The following is a 15922-nucleotide window of genomic DNA, read 5'->3' on the forward strand; positions in this document are numbered from 1 at the left end:
ATGAACACCTCTTTGCTTCTTAGGGACATCCTGCAACGTACCATTTCACAGTCCAGCCCAAAGAGGGGGCTTTTGTCTGTGGCCGGACTGTTGCAACAGGTGGGGACAAAATGGCTGCAGTTCTCACAACCTGGAGAAGAAAGAAGAAACATTTCAGCACCAAAGGGCACTGGAAGATCCAGCGGGGCACAGTCCGCTCGCGTGCCAGACAGGAAGGTGGTCTCATTTACTGTGAGTTACCTAACCTCCTTAATGCAAACTATCTAGAGAACTTCCCACTGATTGAGTTCTGCATTCTACACATTGACTGACTCTTCTAGAAGAGCGGTTCCCAACCTTGGGTCCCCAAATGTTCTTGGACGACAACTCCCAGAAGCCTTCATCACTAGCTGTGCTGGCCAGGATTTTTGGGAGTTGTAGTCCAAGCACATCTGTGGACCCAAGGCTGGGAACCACTCTTCTCGAATGATCTTTTCTTTCCTCTGATCTAGAATTTTAGCGGGCACCCAGAAGCACATGCTTACGCCAGAAATGTTTTGTCCATACCAGAATGGAGCTCTCGGTTTCCTTGCTTCAGACTGCCTAATTTTGCAATAAAATTTTGCCATTTTATTGTTGCTGTTTCTTTGGAGTAGAAGGTTCTTGTTGGTCTAACTGCAACCTGATCTATTAAGATCTGTCTTGAGCCTCCCCCTGCTTGGGAACACATGCCAATCAGTATATACTGTCTTTTTCCGTGTATAAGACGTCCCCATGTATAAGACTCCCCCACTTTTCTAATCCAAAATTAAGAAATCTAAGTGGGGCTTAGCAAGTGTAGGGGGAAAGGGATGAAAGCGCTGCAGGATCGCTTTGATCCCTGCTTTCCCCTCCACTTGTTTTTGTTCCCGCCTCAGCTTACTTCCGTGTATAAGACGACCCCCAATGTTTAGTCTAAAGATTTTAGACAAAAGTATAGTCTTATACACGGAAAAATACAGTAGGACATAGGAAGATTGCAAGGGCGCAACTACCTCTTTGTTTTGAACCGTTCATAACACACAACAGGTACTTGTGTTTGGTTTTGCTTTCCAAGCCAAAAGAATAATCACTCCGCTTTTAATTGATTATGCAGAAGGCTACTGAAGAGTTAGTGTTTACATTATACAACACAGGGACTGCCTGAATACATCTCTTTCCTTTTATCTCATATAAAATTGTATATTGCAGAAAGTGTATCCAAATATCTGTTGAGACCAATGAGGACGCAAACTAAAATTTTACTTAACTGCAATTTTTATCCAACAAAAATAACCCTGATTTTGTTGTGCTGAGGTTTATTTTATATTTATTAATCTTAACTGTTTGCATTTTAACTTGACTTGTGCTATATTTGACTTGTAAAAAGTTTTAATTGTGAGCTCTCTGTTGATTGGATCCATTCATTAAGGCAGATCCTAAGGACTTATTTCTTTAGTTTGTCCTGCTGCCAGCATTGTCTGACCTTCTGTTACAGGACTATGTTATAAGAATATCCGTATTTTCATCTGTAAAGTGCTGGAGGCAGATCTGGTTTCAGGGGGACCTCATTAATGTGGGTCCCCTTGTACACTGATTGGGTCCAGATCCCATTTTAAGTTTCCCAAAATGCCCTAGATTAGAAAAATGTTAAAGAATAAATAGCCTCCACAACTGCCCTGGACAATGGGAGGTGCTTTAATCATTTGCAAAGTAAATGGGAATGAACCATGGGCTGTGCAAATTGTGAACTGACGTACCACAGTTTAGTGCCTTTGCTCCATCTCTAAAGGTTGCAGTGCCGTAACAGAAGGCAACACACCTTCGAAAACGATAAGTGTACAGTTCATAAGACAGAAATCCAAATTCTAAAGTAGAGAGAATAGCATCTCCTCCTGTTAAACCTTGACACAAACCTTTTAAACTATAACGCCCCACAAGCATCCAGCCAGCCCTTCTGGGAGCTGAAGTCCAAAAAAAGTAACTTTTTCAGGTTCTGATCTCAACTTTTTCTATCACTGATGCAGAACCATCAGTGGAGATGATAACGATTCACATGCTTCCCTTCTTACACTTTCTCAGTGAATTGTAGACATCTCTCCCTGCCTCCCCATTTCAAAGAAGTTGGTTTCATATTAATCTTTTGCAAAGTAACCGGAATTATGGATTTCACTTCATAAAATCATAGAAAAATTGAGTTGGAAGGGGGCTATCTGGCCATCGAATCCAATCCCCTGCTCAATGCGGGCATTCAGATCAAAGCAGATCTGACAGACGGTTGCCCAATTTTCTCTTGAATGCCTCCACCGTTGGAATGACTCACTATCTCCCAAGCTAATAAGTTCCACTGTCATACTGCTCTAACAGTTAAGAATTTTTTCCTGACATTGCCTAAATCTGGCTTCTGTAGTTTCGGCCCATTATTACATGTCCTGCACGCTGGGATGATCAAGAACAGATCCATCCCGTTTTCTTAAATATGAACAACGTACCTTCTAGAGGGTAATCGTAGCTACACATTTCCTCTGGGGTTAGGAGGTAATGGGAGAGCCCCTGACACTCTTCTCCATATTTTTCAACGATGGGATTCTTCTCCACCTCTGAAATCCATAATACATTTATTTAAAATATTTATAGTATCATTTTATTATCATCCATCCAACATGCTTCAGAACAGCAGTCAATAGAGTACAGCAAGGCGGCCACCTAGGATGTCTATTATTATTATTATCATTATTATCATTATTATCATCATTATTATCATTATTATCATCATTATCCATTATCATTATCATTATCATTATCATTATCATTATCATTATCATTATTATTATCATTATTATTATTATTATTATTATTATTATTATTATTATTATTATTATTATTATTATTATTATTATTATTATTATTATTATTATTATTGCCTTGACCCTAAAAGGCACCTCTAGAATCATTCAGCTATATATTTTAGCCTTCCAAGGATGAATTCTCTCTCTGTGTGTGTGTGTGTCTTTTTTTTTGGGAAATGGGAAGTGCTATGCATTCAGAATATTAATCCCAAAGGGCTTGATGTAAAAGAAAGCTCTTTTGAGATCCAAAGGTGAATACTGCCTTGATTTGACAGTCATGCCTCAAGGCTCAACTGTCAAGGCCCTGCTCCTGTTGATAAATATTCATATTTCTTACATGCTGATTGATGCTAAGAGAATTGTGAGACATCCAAGAAGACGCCTTTAAAAGTTTCCCCACACATCTTCCTTCCCCCTCAGCAAATTTTTACATTTCTTGAACAGAAATAGTTTGGCCATCACTTTGAAAAATCTGCAGGGCAAGAATCTGAAAGGCAATAATTCTTAAAAGAGTTCCACCTCATGTTTGCCTGACAAGATCTTACCATACAACTGGTATATGGGTATACAAATCCAATAAAATAAATAAATATATACAAGACGCACATACCAGTCTGCCTGGGATTGACGGGAATAATTAGTAATCAAGGATGATATTTGTAAATTGGGTTTTTAAAAAATCTTTTGGAAACATTTTTAATTTTTATTTATACAAGAAAACCACCCACAGAGTACAGAATAGGGGGAAAAATCGAACAAACAAGTATCTAAATAGGCAGTGCTTCCTGCCCCCGACCAGAACCATGTGGGAGTAACAATTTGCACTCTTTACTCTTGTGGAGCCCCATCTCTGCCTTCCAGAATTGTACCGACTCCTGCAGTGGGCTTTGTCCTTTTCCCTTTGTTAATACAAAACCGATAAATTTGTCCCATATATCTAAAAATTCATCTTCATGTTTATATCACATGCAAAATTGTGATTGATGGCAATATCCCAAACTTCCCTATTTCCCTTAACTGGAAATTAAAAGGTGTTTTCCAGTTCCTAGCAATGATCAAACGTGCCACTGGTAACAAATTAGTAAAATCATTGCCATCATCATCATCTTTGAACTGCAGAGCTGGAAGGGACCTTATGGATCACTGCGTCTAAGCCCCTGCCAAGAACACACAATGAGGGGTCAGATAATTCTTTATTTGTCCAATTACCTTCCTCCTTTTCAAATAATTGATAAAAGTCCTATTTTAGGACATACAACTAAATTTAGCTTACTTATTCCCTGAAAAATAATTGTCAAAATTTCAACCTATCCTCACATTCCCACCACATATGAAACCAAGTACCTACTTTCTGGCATCCTTTTCAGCACACTTTAGAATAATTACCATCTAGTTGTCCTAATTTCACTGGAGTCAAGTACTGTCTCTGAACTACCTTACAATTTTTTTCTTTTATCTTTAGATTTCAATCCATAGATTATCCATAGATTTCACTATTCTAATTTTCCATATATTTTTCCAAGCACTGGTACTTATTCTTTTCTTCCATACTGAATTATCATAATAATTTAAATAAGTCCTCCTGATTTTCTGCTTCCATTAATATATTTTAATTTTCATTTACTCTTCCTTTCACTACCTCGTTTTCCCCTTCACTTTCTTTTTGTAACATGATTCTTTCATATTTTGTAATTTCCATACATTTACCATTTCTTTTTATCCAGTTCTTTGACCACTGCTCCAGCTGAATAATATTGTACCAAGATACTTTATCCATACCTCTGACTTTTTAAATTTGTTCTTTAGTCTCTATTTTTTCTAATTAATTCTTTATTCTAACGACTTGTTTATTTATAAATTAGCCGCCCAGAGTGGTCAATTGATCAGATGGGCGGGATATAAACACAATAAATAAATAAATAAATAAATAAATAAATAAATAAATAAATAAATAAATAAATAATTCTCAATCACGCCACTTTTAATTTTCTTGGGAACTTATCTAACTCTGTCACTGGATGCAATGGGAAAAGTGGCAAGATTAATATTTTTCTATATCTATTCCAAATTAAGACCACATTTTAAAAGAGAGGGATTTTTTAACTATATTCTTAATATCCTGTATAAAAAGAATATTTGCAGGGTTCAAATGCATGTTCATAAATTGTACCTGGGAATCCCTAACAGGCTCCTACCTTGGCTGGGGATCTGACAATTCCCCTTCATTCTTGCTCCAGACAGTTTTTCCATGAAATCATTTGAGAGCGGTGGTAGCAAGAAGCGCTATGGAAAGAGACATTTTGCTCATGACATTTTTAAAATGCGAAACAAAACTTATGCCATGCAATAGGGTAGTGCTTCCCAACTTTGGGCAAACCAGGTGTTCTTGGACTACAACTCCCAGAAACCTCAGGCAGAACAGCTGGGGGTGAAAGCTTCTGGGAGTTTTAGTTCAAGAACATCTGGGCTACCCAAGGTTGGGAACCACTGCAGTAGGGGTTTTATGCTGTGCCCCTTCCAATAACCTGTACACATGAAGTGACAAAAAGGAACACCAGAGAAACATCTGTCAAGTTCTTCATTTGTTATTATTTATTTCATTCATTTACATGCCATCTTTCTCCCCATAGGAGACCCTCTTCTGCTGCAGGAGGACTCCACCAGGATACTCTGGAGTGGAAGGTTTCACGAGTTGACAGAAAGCAACACTACAGCCTTCCTGCAGAGGGGGAATCTGCTGGTAGCTGTTGCCAGGGTCTGGATGCCATCGCTCGAGGCTGCTGAACCATTGCTTGTCCACCTTCTCCCGACAGGCAAGTACAGTGGTGCCCTGCAGTACGACGACCCCGCAGTACGACAAAACCGCAGTACGATTTTTTGCGATAGCTATAGCAAAACAATGGTTCCTATTGGGGAAATCTGCTTTACGATGATTAGGTTCCTGCTTTGGGAACCATTTTTTGCTGGACGACTATCTTTACAGCTGATCGTCAGCTTCGCAAAATGGCCTCCCACTGTTTCCAACCCATGCTTCGGAAGACAGCGATTAAAAACAGCTGATTGGCACTCTCAAAATGTCTGCCCTGTGGAGGATCTTTGCTGGACGACAAGGTAATTTCCCCATTGGAGCTCATTAACCAGTTTTCAATGCATTCCAATGGGGATTTTTTTCGCATGACGACGATTTCGCTGTACAGCGATTTTCCTGGAACGGATTATTGTCATCATGCGGGGCATCACTGTACACATCATTTCGGGTGGGCCTTGGTCAACTTACCCCACTTGTCATGGAGGGGGTTCTAACTGGGAAACGGCTGTATTTTATTTACTGAGGTGTTATTAAAACTGTAGTCTTAGATTGTTATACTTTGGTTCCCTAGTGATGTTTCCTGCATGCTTAAGCACTACTCGGGGTCTCCCAGGCTGTCCATGGTTCGCCTTGCCAGGTGATCAATTGGAAAAACCAGGCGCATGGCAAGCACTCTGGAAAACAGGCCCCTTTGCATGGCTGCCCTGTGAGATCATGCAGGGCAACAAGATTTTGTTTTTAAGTGTATCTGCTGTATTTAATCATATGTCACCTTGAATCTACCGAGGGGAGGGGGAAAGGTGGATTGAGTGCACACACCTCTCAGGCTGGCCATGGCATTTGAAGTCCAAAAAAGCAGCTTTCTCCGCTATTTCTCACATCCACCCAGGAAGGCCATTAGTTGGCACTGGGTTCTCACTTGTTGAATCTAAAGTTGACCTAGCAAGTCTCAAGTTGGTACACACATGCCTTTTGTATTCCTGCCTTGAACTCCATGGCCTTAGAGGCCCCTTCCAGCTTCATTATTCTGTGATTTTATGATTCTATGCCCAGTTCTTTACACCTATGATTTTTTTTAACATTAAAAAGGGGAAGGTGGGAGGAATTGATAACATTTCCAGGGAAATGTTGGTGAGTAACGCAGGATTCTTTTGTGAATCTACCCGGTTATTGCTGTATTGACCTCGACTTCCAGGCAGGAGCCGGGGGCGGGGGGGGAACCTTTCTCGCGTCTTGCTGGCAAGACCCACTGACTGGTTGTTCCTGGAAGGTCTTGAACTTGCTCTAAATTAAAGACATATGTTTCCTGACCACTGGGAAACCCTCCCCCATTCGCCTCTGCAGTCCCGCCAAGGTTTACTGATTCAGTGCATCCTGTCAGAGTGAAGGGCTTGGGAGGGAGGCAGAAACAGGGCTGGGAAAATTAAAAGCCACCTTGGTTCACAGAAAGAAAACACCACACACACAATGTTTCCAGAGAACGGGACTTTGTTGTTTGTCTCCAAAAGTGCGACGCCACTCATGAGAAACTGCCAAAATTGGAAAGGAGGAAAGCCACGCGTGGTGCTCGGAGGAAAGGAGTCATACAAATGTAAATAAACAAACACACCATCAAGGAGGCCTACAAAATGTGGGATGATCAACCTGATCAATGGCCCCACTAAGCCCTTGGTTTCTAATACCTCCTTGGACAAAAAAATAAAGGCAACAAGGAGGTTCTATCAGGGATGGAGGTGGGGGCGGCAGGGCCATTTGGCCCAGGTCTCACTCCACCAAAGTCCTCCACTTTGACACCCTGGCTGTGTTCCTCAACTTGATTTTAACCTGGAACTTTTATCATTCTTTACCTTAAAACATTTTACAAATCATCTTCCCAAACAACGCGAGAGTATTGCCATGCCCTGGACCCCTAGGAGGGCCTTGCAATGAGATTCAGATGGCAACTAAGAGACTCTTAGCCCCCGACACATGATTGATTAGCTTCCTTTGGCTTGGTATAACCCATATTCAGGGACAGCCTTGCCTGGAATCAGCTGTAGCAACACCAACATCTCAGGTTTCATCACCACCCTCAGGAATACAGGTACAGTGGTGCCTCGCATTACGACGTTAATTCGTTCCAGCGAAATCGCTGTAGAACAAAAACGTCATAAAGCGAAATTAAAAAGGCCATAGAAATGCATTAAAACCCGTTTAATGTGTTCCGATGGGCTGGAAACTCACCGTCTAGTGAAGATCCTCCATAGGGTGGCCATTTTCGCTGCCTGTGCAGCGAGGAATCTGTCCCAGAAAACAGCGGGGGGCCATTTTGTTTACCCAGCGGCCATTTTGAAACTGCCGATCAGCTGTCCAAAAATCATTGTTTTGCGAAGAATTGGTTCCCGAAGCAGGGAACTGATCATCGCAAAGCAAAATTCCCCCATAGGAAACATTGTAAAGCGATTGCAAAAGTGATTGCAAAAAGTTCATCATAATGCGGATTTGTCATTAAACGGAGTGATCGTAAAGCGAGGCACCACTGTAAATGATTCATATGGCAGGATTATGGTAAAGCGTAGAAAAATTCTTTGAGTCCCCGATGCCTGGAATTCCCAGCCAACATGGCCACATTAGGTGGGGAATGCTGGGAGCTGTGCTCTGATAAAGAAGCATTTCTAAACTCTGGGTCAAAGATTGGGATTCACTAATGAGTCCCTGCGTGCATTCGTCACTGTATGCCAGTCAGATGGCTTGGCACAAGACCAGGAATCCGAGCAGACCTGTCAATGAGCGGCACCTGATACCCCTGGCGCATGACACCACAGCCATTCCTCCAGTGCTACTATGTAAGAGGGTTTTGATGAACGGGTTAACATCAAGATAATTCCTTTCTTATTAAAATGGGAAGCATGCATCTAGACTTAAGAACATTTTAAAAGTAACTTTAAACCTTAAGAAAGGTTATTTTAAAACATGATTTTTTTAGAAGCATTTAACATAGCCGTAGCCATTTGAATGCTAACTCGTTAAATTAACAAATTATCTCCACGCTCTGCTCTGGATTGCGCCCACAGACATAACAAGCATCCAGTGATTGCATCTGGGTATTCTCTCTACAAAACAGGTGCTCTACCATCAGGCTATGGTTCCACTGCTATCAACAATTTTTGGAGCATGGCAGGAGACTTACATGTCTGAACGTCTTTCGGAGATGCTTGAACTGCAGGTAGGACTGATAAAAATGAAGCTGCCCCACTTCATGTAGCACCACAACTACTACGCCAGCCAGATGCCTTCGGTGGTGAATCCTGCACCAGCTGGACCAAAAATCAGGGGGAAAGCCATTAATTTTCTTTGAAAAGGTCTGCTCTTTTCTGCTTAGATGCAAAAAAAAGCACTCAACTCAGGCTGGCATTTTAAGAGCTAGAATCTGGTTTTTTAAATCCAGCTCAGCTGGACTCATGCTGAGCTTTGCTACGGATGGGGCAGAGAATGAGATGGGAAAAACGGCACAATAATACATTCCTATCAAAGAACCAGCCAGACAGTATCATAACAAATAAATAAGCAAAGAGACATGAACACCATCAATAAAATAACAAATAAATAAGTTAACGTTAACAGTAAATTAGAACATGGCTATAATAAATAATGCAATAACAGCAATTTCATTGCTAGTTTTAAAGACACATTCTTTGGATAAATGGGTAAGACAAAATGTGCCCCCCTTCTTTTTTTCCCAAAGGGATTTTTTTAAAGCGCCTCTACCTTAATCAATTCCTTGATCCTAGGCCTTCATATCAAATAGCAAAACATGCTCATGCTCATCACTTTGCCACAGGGTTCAATTTTATTTTCTCTGAGCAGAGAGCACCATTCTTCGTTGAGCACCATTCTTCGTTTAGCACCATTCTTCATTTAGCACCATTCTTCGTTTTCCGCTACCTGATCCATTTAAATTGGAACTGCCAAGGTTTCATCTGGGACCTCCTACATGCCAAGTATGAACGGTGCCACTGAATTATGTACACTCTTGTCTAAGCTCGCTGCACATCTCAGCGATTTAGTACCCGGAGGTTGGGAGTTTGAATCCCCCACTGTGCCCCTCCTGTCAGAGTCCCAGCTCATCCCCAGAAGGGAATAATAGGCCACTTCTGAATATTCTCTACCTGCAAAGCCCTGAAAAAGGGATGATAGAAGTCAGATCTGACTTGATGGCACATTTTTTGATTGTCTTATCTATACTTAAATTGGAAAAAGGACATTTATTGCAGAGAGAGGAAAGCCTGTAGGTTACAACCCTATTTCTCAGTTTTTGGACAGACCAGAACCTGGAAACACAAATTTTTCTGACTACTGTTCTCAAAACACCACAGATCATCTTGTTTTATGGATTCTGCGTAAAAATCCAAGTCTTTCCATCTCTGTTGTAACCAGACCTGATCTAACAGGCTTCGTGACTAAGGGAGGGGGGGATCTGAGCGAGAACCTTTCCAGGTCTAACTTCTACATCACATTGGCTCTGAAACTAAAATAAACAGCAAATGTTTATGGGTCATCAGAAAACAAGAGTTCACCACAAGCAGCTTTAACTGCTGGATAGCTCAGTGATTTAGGTATCAGGCTGCGGAGCCAGAGGTTGGAAGTTCAATTCCCTCACTAGGCCTCCTTGACAGGAAGGCTGAACTCCATATTCCATAAGGCCCTTTCCAGCTCTGGACTTCTAGGATTTTAATTATTATTAAATTCCCTTCCACTGAATGTGGAGAACAGACTGCTTTACCAATGCAGATAGAAGCTCTACCTGGGCTGTGTTGCTCCACATCGTTTTCCTAGAGCAGAGTATGTGAGGAATTCAAATAATTGGTCATAGTCGATTTCACAGCCTTTCCCAAACGTGGCAACAGACAAGCGGGGTTTCTTTTCCTGAGAAAAAAAAAAACTGGGTTCACGATTATTTACACCTCCGAGCCAATTCTTGTGGCTCTCCACCTCCTGCTCACTATAACGCTGCCAAACGAAAAGCCTTTCTCCACTCCGTGGCTACAGGGGTGCTCCAGGAACGGCAGTTTTGTGCTTTGCCTGTCTCCCTCAAACCTGCAAAGTACTCAAAATTGAAAAACAAATCAACTCGAGCTGCAAATGGTCATCCAGTCGCTTCTGCTTTTCATTTTTCTTTATCGTTGTTCATTTTCAGGGGTGGCACAACATTAATAGGTTATGGAAGTTGATCCCTAGCCCTTTCAAAGTTTTCCACCCACTGATTTACACAGCTGGTTCTAGGACCAGACATACTATTATAAGTAATGAAACCCAGGAGGAGAATATTTTCCCCCTAATTTTTATTTCTTTTTTTTAAAAAAAAAATTCACAAAATGCACCATGAAGAGAGAGACACAGCTAAGGCGCTGTATCTTGGTTTTGCATAACTGAACATCACTTGGAAGCTATTTACATAAACACAGTAAATGCCAAGCAGCTGCAGTCGGGACGGGTCATTTGCAAAAAATCTGTCTGGAATTAATGATTCCAACTCTGTAGAAAACAAAGACAGGCTTTGAAAACCTGCAATATGTGTTTAGAAAGAAAAAGGTCATAATAGCCAGGTTCCCCTCTCCTCATTTTCCTGCATACCATTTGCTAAACTTCTTGATCATTTTAATTTGCAATTTTAGTTTTGTACAAATTAAACAAAGGAAAAAAAAAGGATTGCAGAGTGACCTTTCAGATCTTTGCTAATATGTTTTCAACCTCATCTTTGTTACCACAAGAGTCAGAAACTATTTTTTTTTTTACTTGCAGAATTTAGACGAGCCAGTATTGTTTCCACAAAAGAGAAAGATCTGGTTATGTTCTGATCATTACAGCAAGAAAACAAATTGTTTATGAGGAAAGAAAGATGGGGATAGTCAAGTGAATACAGCCACTGCCCTGTGAGGATAGGTTGCAATGTCTGAGGCTACTCTATTTAAAAAAGAAATAAAACAGGTAAATGTGTGGGCAAAATAGATAATTGTTTCCCCTCAAAGTAGAACACAGAATTTTCTAACAAAGTTGAATGTTGGAGGATGTAGGTCCCATAAAAGGAAACAGGACTTCATAAAACCAGTGTTATCGTGATAAATTTAAGAAGTGCAGATGTCCATCACAACCGGTCCCATAGTTACCACTTCTCAAAAGAAGAGTCCAAACATGCAGGCAGCTAATTTGGTCCATATTAGCAAATAAGGAACAGGACTTTTGTGATATTAGTGGTGCTTCATTGCCCGGTCGAAGCTAAAATACATACCATATTTTTCCACATATAAGATGCCCCCATGTATAACCCACCCACCCCACTTTTCTAATCCAAAATTAAGAAAAATAAGTGGGGCTTAGCAAGTGCAGGGGGAAAGGGATCAAAGTGCTGCAGGATTGCTTTGATCCCTGCTTTCCCCTCCACTTGTTTTTGTTCTCTCCTCAGTTTACTTCCGTGTAGAAGACGAGCCTCAATTTTTAGTCAAAAGATTTTAGACACAATATAGTCTTATACACGGAAAAATGCAGTACTGTGCATTTTGACAGACACAGCTTGCAACAATATCCTGTTACTGGGAAAATCTGTACTTTTTGCAATTACTGGGATGGCTAGAGCTGAACCCAAACAGGGAAACCTAGGGAGGATGGTGACACATGATGGCACAGATGGCTCGGGCTTCAATCCTGCACCACTGCTTAAAACACAGTTAAAACTATGAAGTTAATTTCTACAGGAAGCTGGGAGGGCCACTAAAGGAGATGGCTTTAAGTAGACATTAGACCAGTTTATGGAGGATATGGTGGTCAATGGCTACAAGTCACAATGTCTATGTGTTACCTTCACATGGCTTCTGACCACCAGTGGGGCTGGAAGCAACCAAAACAGAGGGCCATCTTCATGGGCTTCTCCTGACCATCCGGTGTCTACAACAAGAAGTAGACTAGATTTGCCTCTGGTCTAATTCAATTGGGCTCTTGGTGCAGTTCTCAGTCCACTTGGTGGCCATACACCCTAACACATCATCGGTGGGGCCTCTCGCTGATGGCACCCTCCCCTGATATAATCCGGCCTTTTGACAAGAGGAGCCCTACGAGATCAAACCAAAGGCTCTCCAGAGATAGCCGCCTGCTTCCCACCGAGACCAGCAAGAGGTCTTTTGGGAAGCCCACCAGGACAGTGTGAAGAGTGACAGCCTTCTTGGCCCTTCTAGGCAACTGGTATTCCGAGCATTTTGCCAGTTTGGGAAAGCTGCCTTTTTTGGAGCCAGAATTCTGTTTAGCCTCCAAACCAGGAAACGGTGTTGGCTGCCTCTGAAACGGTCTATTTCCACCGTCTCCTATGTTCACCTTAAAATAAATTTCCCAGGCTACAGGGTTAGGAGGGGTTAAGTCACTTGCACCAAAAACAACAGAGAGACTTGTGACACCTTAAGACTTGCAAGTTTTGTTTCTACATAGCCTGAGAACTGATAATCCTTTTTTAAAAAAAAAAAAAAATCACAGTGTGTAGAATTCCCTAAGACTTAGTTACTATGGAAGACCAACCTGTTAGGCACAGGCATTGCCCATATTTCTATTGCAAAGCACTGTAGGTGCAGTGGTGCAGTTTTCCAGACTCTGTGCCTGTGCCTGGCCACTCACCCACATACGAGAGGACAAATTGGGGGCGGGGGGGGATGTAGCAGATGGCTGGCAGACCTTCTTCTCCTGCTTCCCTAATCACTCTTGCGTACGCATGTGGTTCAGTAGGACAGAGTGACGGACTAGGAGACCTGGGTTCAAATCTTCCCAGCCATGGAAGCTCACTGAGAGTGTGGAACTGATAAAACCACTCCTTAAATATCTCACTTACTTTGTGAGCGCTATTTGGGTTGCTGTAAGTCAGTTCTGACTTGAATGCGCATAAGTTCACACACCAATCTAACTGTAGCTGGTTGGATAGTTGAGTGTGTTGACTACCTGGCTGCAGAGACAGAGGGTTGAGAGTTTAGTTCTTCTGTGTCCCAGGAGAAGGGCCAGCCTGTGTAGACTTGGGCAAGCTGCACAGCCCCTGATTGCCCACAGAAGAAGTGATGTTATGTGCCATCAAGTTTTGTGCCATTGTCAGCTTATGGCAACCCTAATAGAGTTTCCAAGGTATGTGAGATATTTAAAGAGCTGATTTTACCAGCACCACTCCCTGTAAATTTCCATGGCTGGTTGGGGATTTGAACTCAGGTCCCCAGAGTTCTCGTGCTGCACTCTGTCCACTGGCTCTCAACACTCAACAGCAGGTATGTCAAACTTTGTCTTGCATGCACCTCTGACCTAAGTCCAATTCTACATCCTGAATAACCCTATCAGTGAGCCACTTTTTGATTACAAGCCATCAAGAGATGTCTCTGAGTTGGCTTGTTAGAGCAGTATTGTTGCGCAGTAGCAAAGCTCTCTGCATGGTTCAGCAAAGCCTTAAAATATTAAAATATTAATAAATGGGATAAATGAAATCAAAATAAAAGATACAAAATAAAAAAAATGTGGCATAATAAAATCAATGCAACAATAGACTACAAAATATTTTAAGCACTTAAAAAAAAATCTCAGGATTTTTTTTTCAAGCCACCACCACCAAAACTCCAAATAGGTAAAGGTAAAGGTTCCCCTTGACATTTAGTCCAGTCATGTCTGAGTCTAGGGCACGGTGCTCATCCCCATCTCCAAGCCGTAGAGCCAGCGTTTCTCCGTACAGTTTCCGTGGTCACATGGCCAGCGCAACTAGACACGGAACACTGTTACCTTCGCACCGTGGTGGTACCTATTTATCTACTCACATTTTTATATGCTTTTGAACTGCTAGGTTGGCAGGAGTTGGGACAAGTGATGGAAGCTCACTCCATCACGTGGATTCACTCTTACAACTGCTTGGTCTTCTGACCTTGCAGCACAGAGGCTTCTGCGGTTTAATCCGGGGCGCCACCACGTCCACTCCAAATACCAAACCACTAATTCCTAAGGGGGAAAAAGGACTTCTACTTGACATGGAAGAACACAAGATCTGTGTCAATGAAGCACTTTGGGTAGGGTGTTTCACCGCCAGGTTATACTTCTGGAGACATATATACAAAACCTGAAAAATATTGCCCTACCCTGGAGGAGTACAGATTTGTCTTGGAGTAAAATCTCAGAATTCCCAAAGCAGCGTAGCTCTCATGTACTTTTTATACTGAGTTACTAATTCTGGAAGGGACATGGTGGCGCTGTGGGCTAAACCGCAGAAGCCTGTGCTGCATGGTCAGAAGACCAAACAGTCGTAAGATCGAATCCATGCGACGGAGTGAGCGCCCGTCGCCTGTCCCACCTCCCGCCAACCTAGCGCTTCAAAAGCATGCAAATGCAAGTAGATAAATAGGGACCACCTCGGTGGGAAGGTAACAGCGTTCCTAAGTCGCATTGGCCATGTGACCATGGAAGATTGTCTTCGGACAAAACGCTGGCTCTATGGCTTGGAAACGGGGATGAGCACCGCCCCCTAGAGTCGAACACGACTGGACAAAAACTGTCAAGGGGAACCTTTACCTTTACTTAATAATTCTGGAAGCAAACTTTAAGACCTTATATTCAGAACTATGGCTCATTCACAATAATTAGCCCATAAGCACCTACTTTACTTAATACTGCCGCATTCTGCTCCTTTTGGCAACCGTCGCCCTGAAAAATTTTCCTCTTCTTGTTGATCTTCTGGAGCGTCTCTCCATTTTCATTCCCTTCATGCTTCCTTTTATTTTTAATTACTTGTGTTGCTGTAGCCATTGTATTTGCTTAAAGTAGACTGTGTCTGTCAACAAAGAAAGAATTTGTAAAACAAATGGAACCAAAACTGAACGGTTGCATTGTGCCATTTATTGTCCCACCAACCAGTTTTCCATTTGATCCATTGATTCAAATGGACTTACTCTAACTGATGATGATTTATTATGCTAAAGTAAATCCCATCTGAATCAATGGAGCTCAACAGAGCTCATTTACCAAATACCCATGGATTCATTGGGCTGGCTCCAGTGCAATTCGATATACTAAACAACAAGATTTTGGCCAATGACTGGAAAAAGTTAAATGCAGTAGGAAAAGAGGAAGAATGAAGGTAAGATGCATTGACTCAATAAAGGATCCACAGTCTGACCTTGGTAAGATCTGAGCATAGCTGTTAATGATAGGGTCCTTTGCAGATTGCTAATTCCTAGTGTCACCAGAATTCAGAAATGACTTGATGGCAGCTAACAACAGAGCCTGG

General features: G+C 41.8%; 1 protein-coding gene and 1 long non-coding RNA gene across 4 annotated transcripts in view; one reads left to right on the forward strand and one right to left on the reverse strand.

Annotated features, from left to right (window-relative positions):
• Positions 1-15922, reverse strand: part of REXO5 (RNA exonuclease 5) — a 39910-nt gene that overhangs the window by 23272 nt on the left and 716 nt on the right. For all 3 annotated transcript variants that reach the window (XR_012081724.2, XM_072982545.2, XM_072982546.2), the window contains exons 2-7: positions 15295-15466; positions 10439-10560; positions 8825-8951; positions 5042-5129; positions 2490-2597; positions 42-130 (exon numbers count right to left, since the gene is read on the reverse strand). Coding sequence is in view for 2 of the 3 variants with exons in the window: in XM_072982545.2 (XP_072838646.2) it covers positions 42-130; positions 2490-2597; positions 5042-5129; positions 8825-8951; positions 10439-10560; positions 15295-15441 (681 nt within the window). In the remaining variant the exon portion in view is untranslated. The remainder of the gene's footprint in view (positions 1-41; positions 131-2489; positions 2598-5041; positions 5130-8824; positions 8952-10438; positions 10561-15294; positions 15467-15922) is intronic.
• LOC144584662 (uncharacterized) lies at positions 7025-9437 on the forward strand. The gene is made up of 2 exons (XR_013539059.1): positions 7025-7246; positions 8759-9437. It is a non-coding gene; the product is annotated as an uncharacterized LOC144584662 (long non-coding RNA).

This window comes from Pogona vitticeps, chromosome 13 (genome assembly GCF_051106095.1).
Source record: "Pogona vitticeps strain Pit_001003342236 chromosome 13, PviZW2.1, whole genome shotgun sequence".
Taxonomy (NCBI): Eukaryota; Metazoa; Chordata; class Lepidosauria; order Squamata; family Agamidae; genus Pogona; species Pogona vitticeps.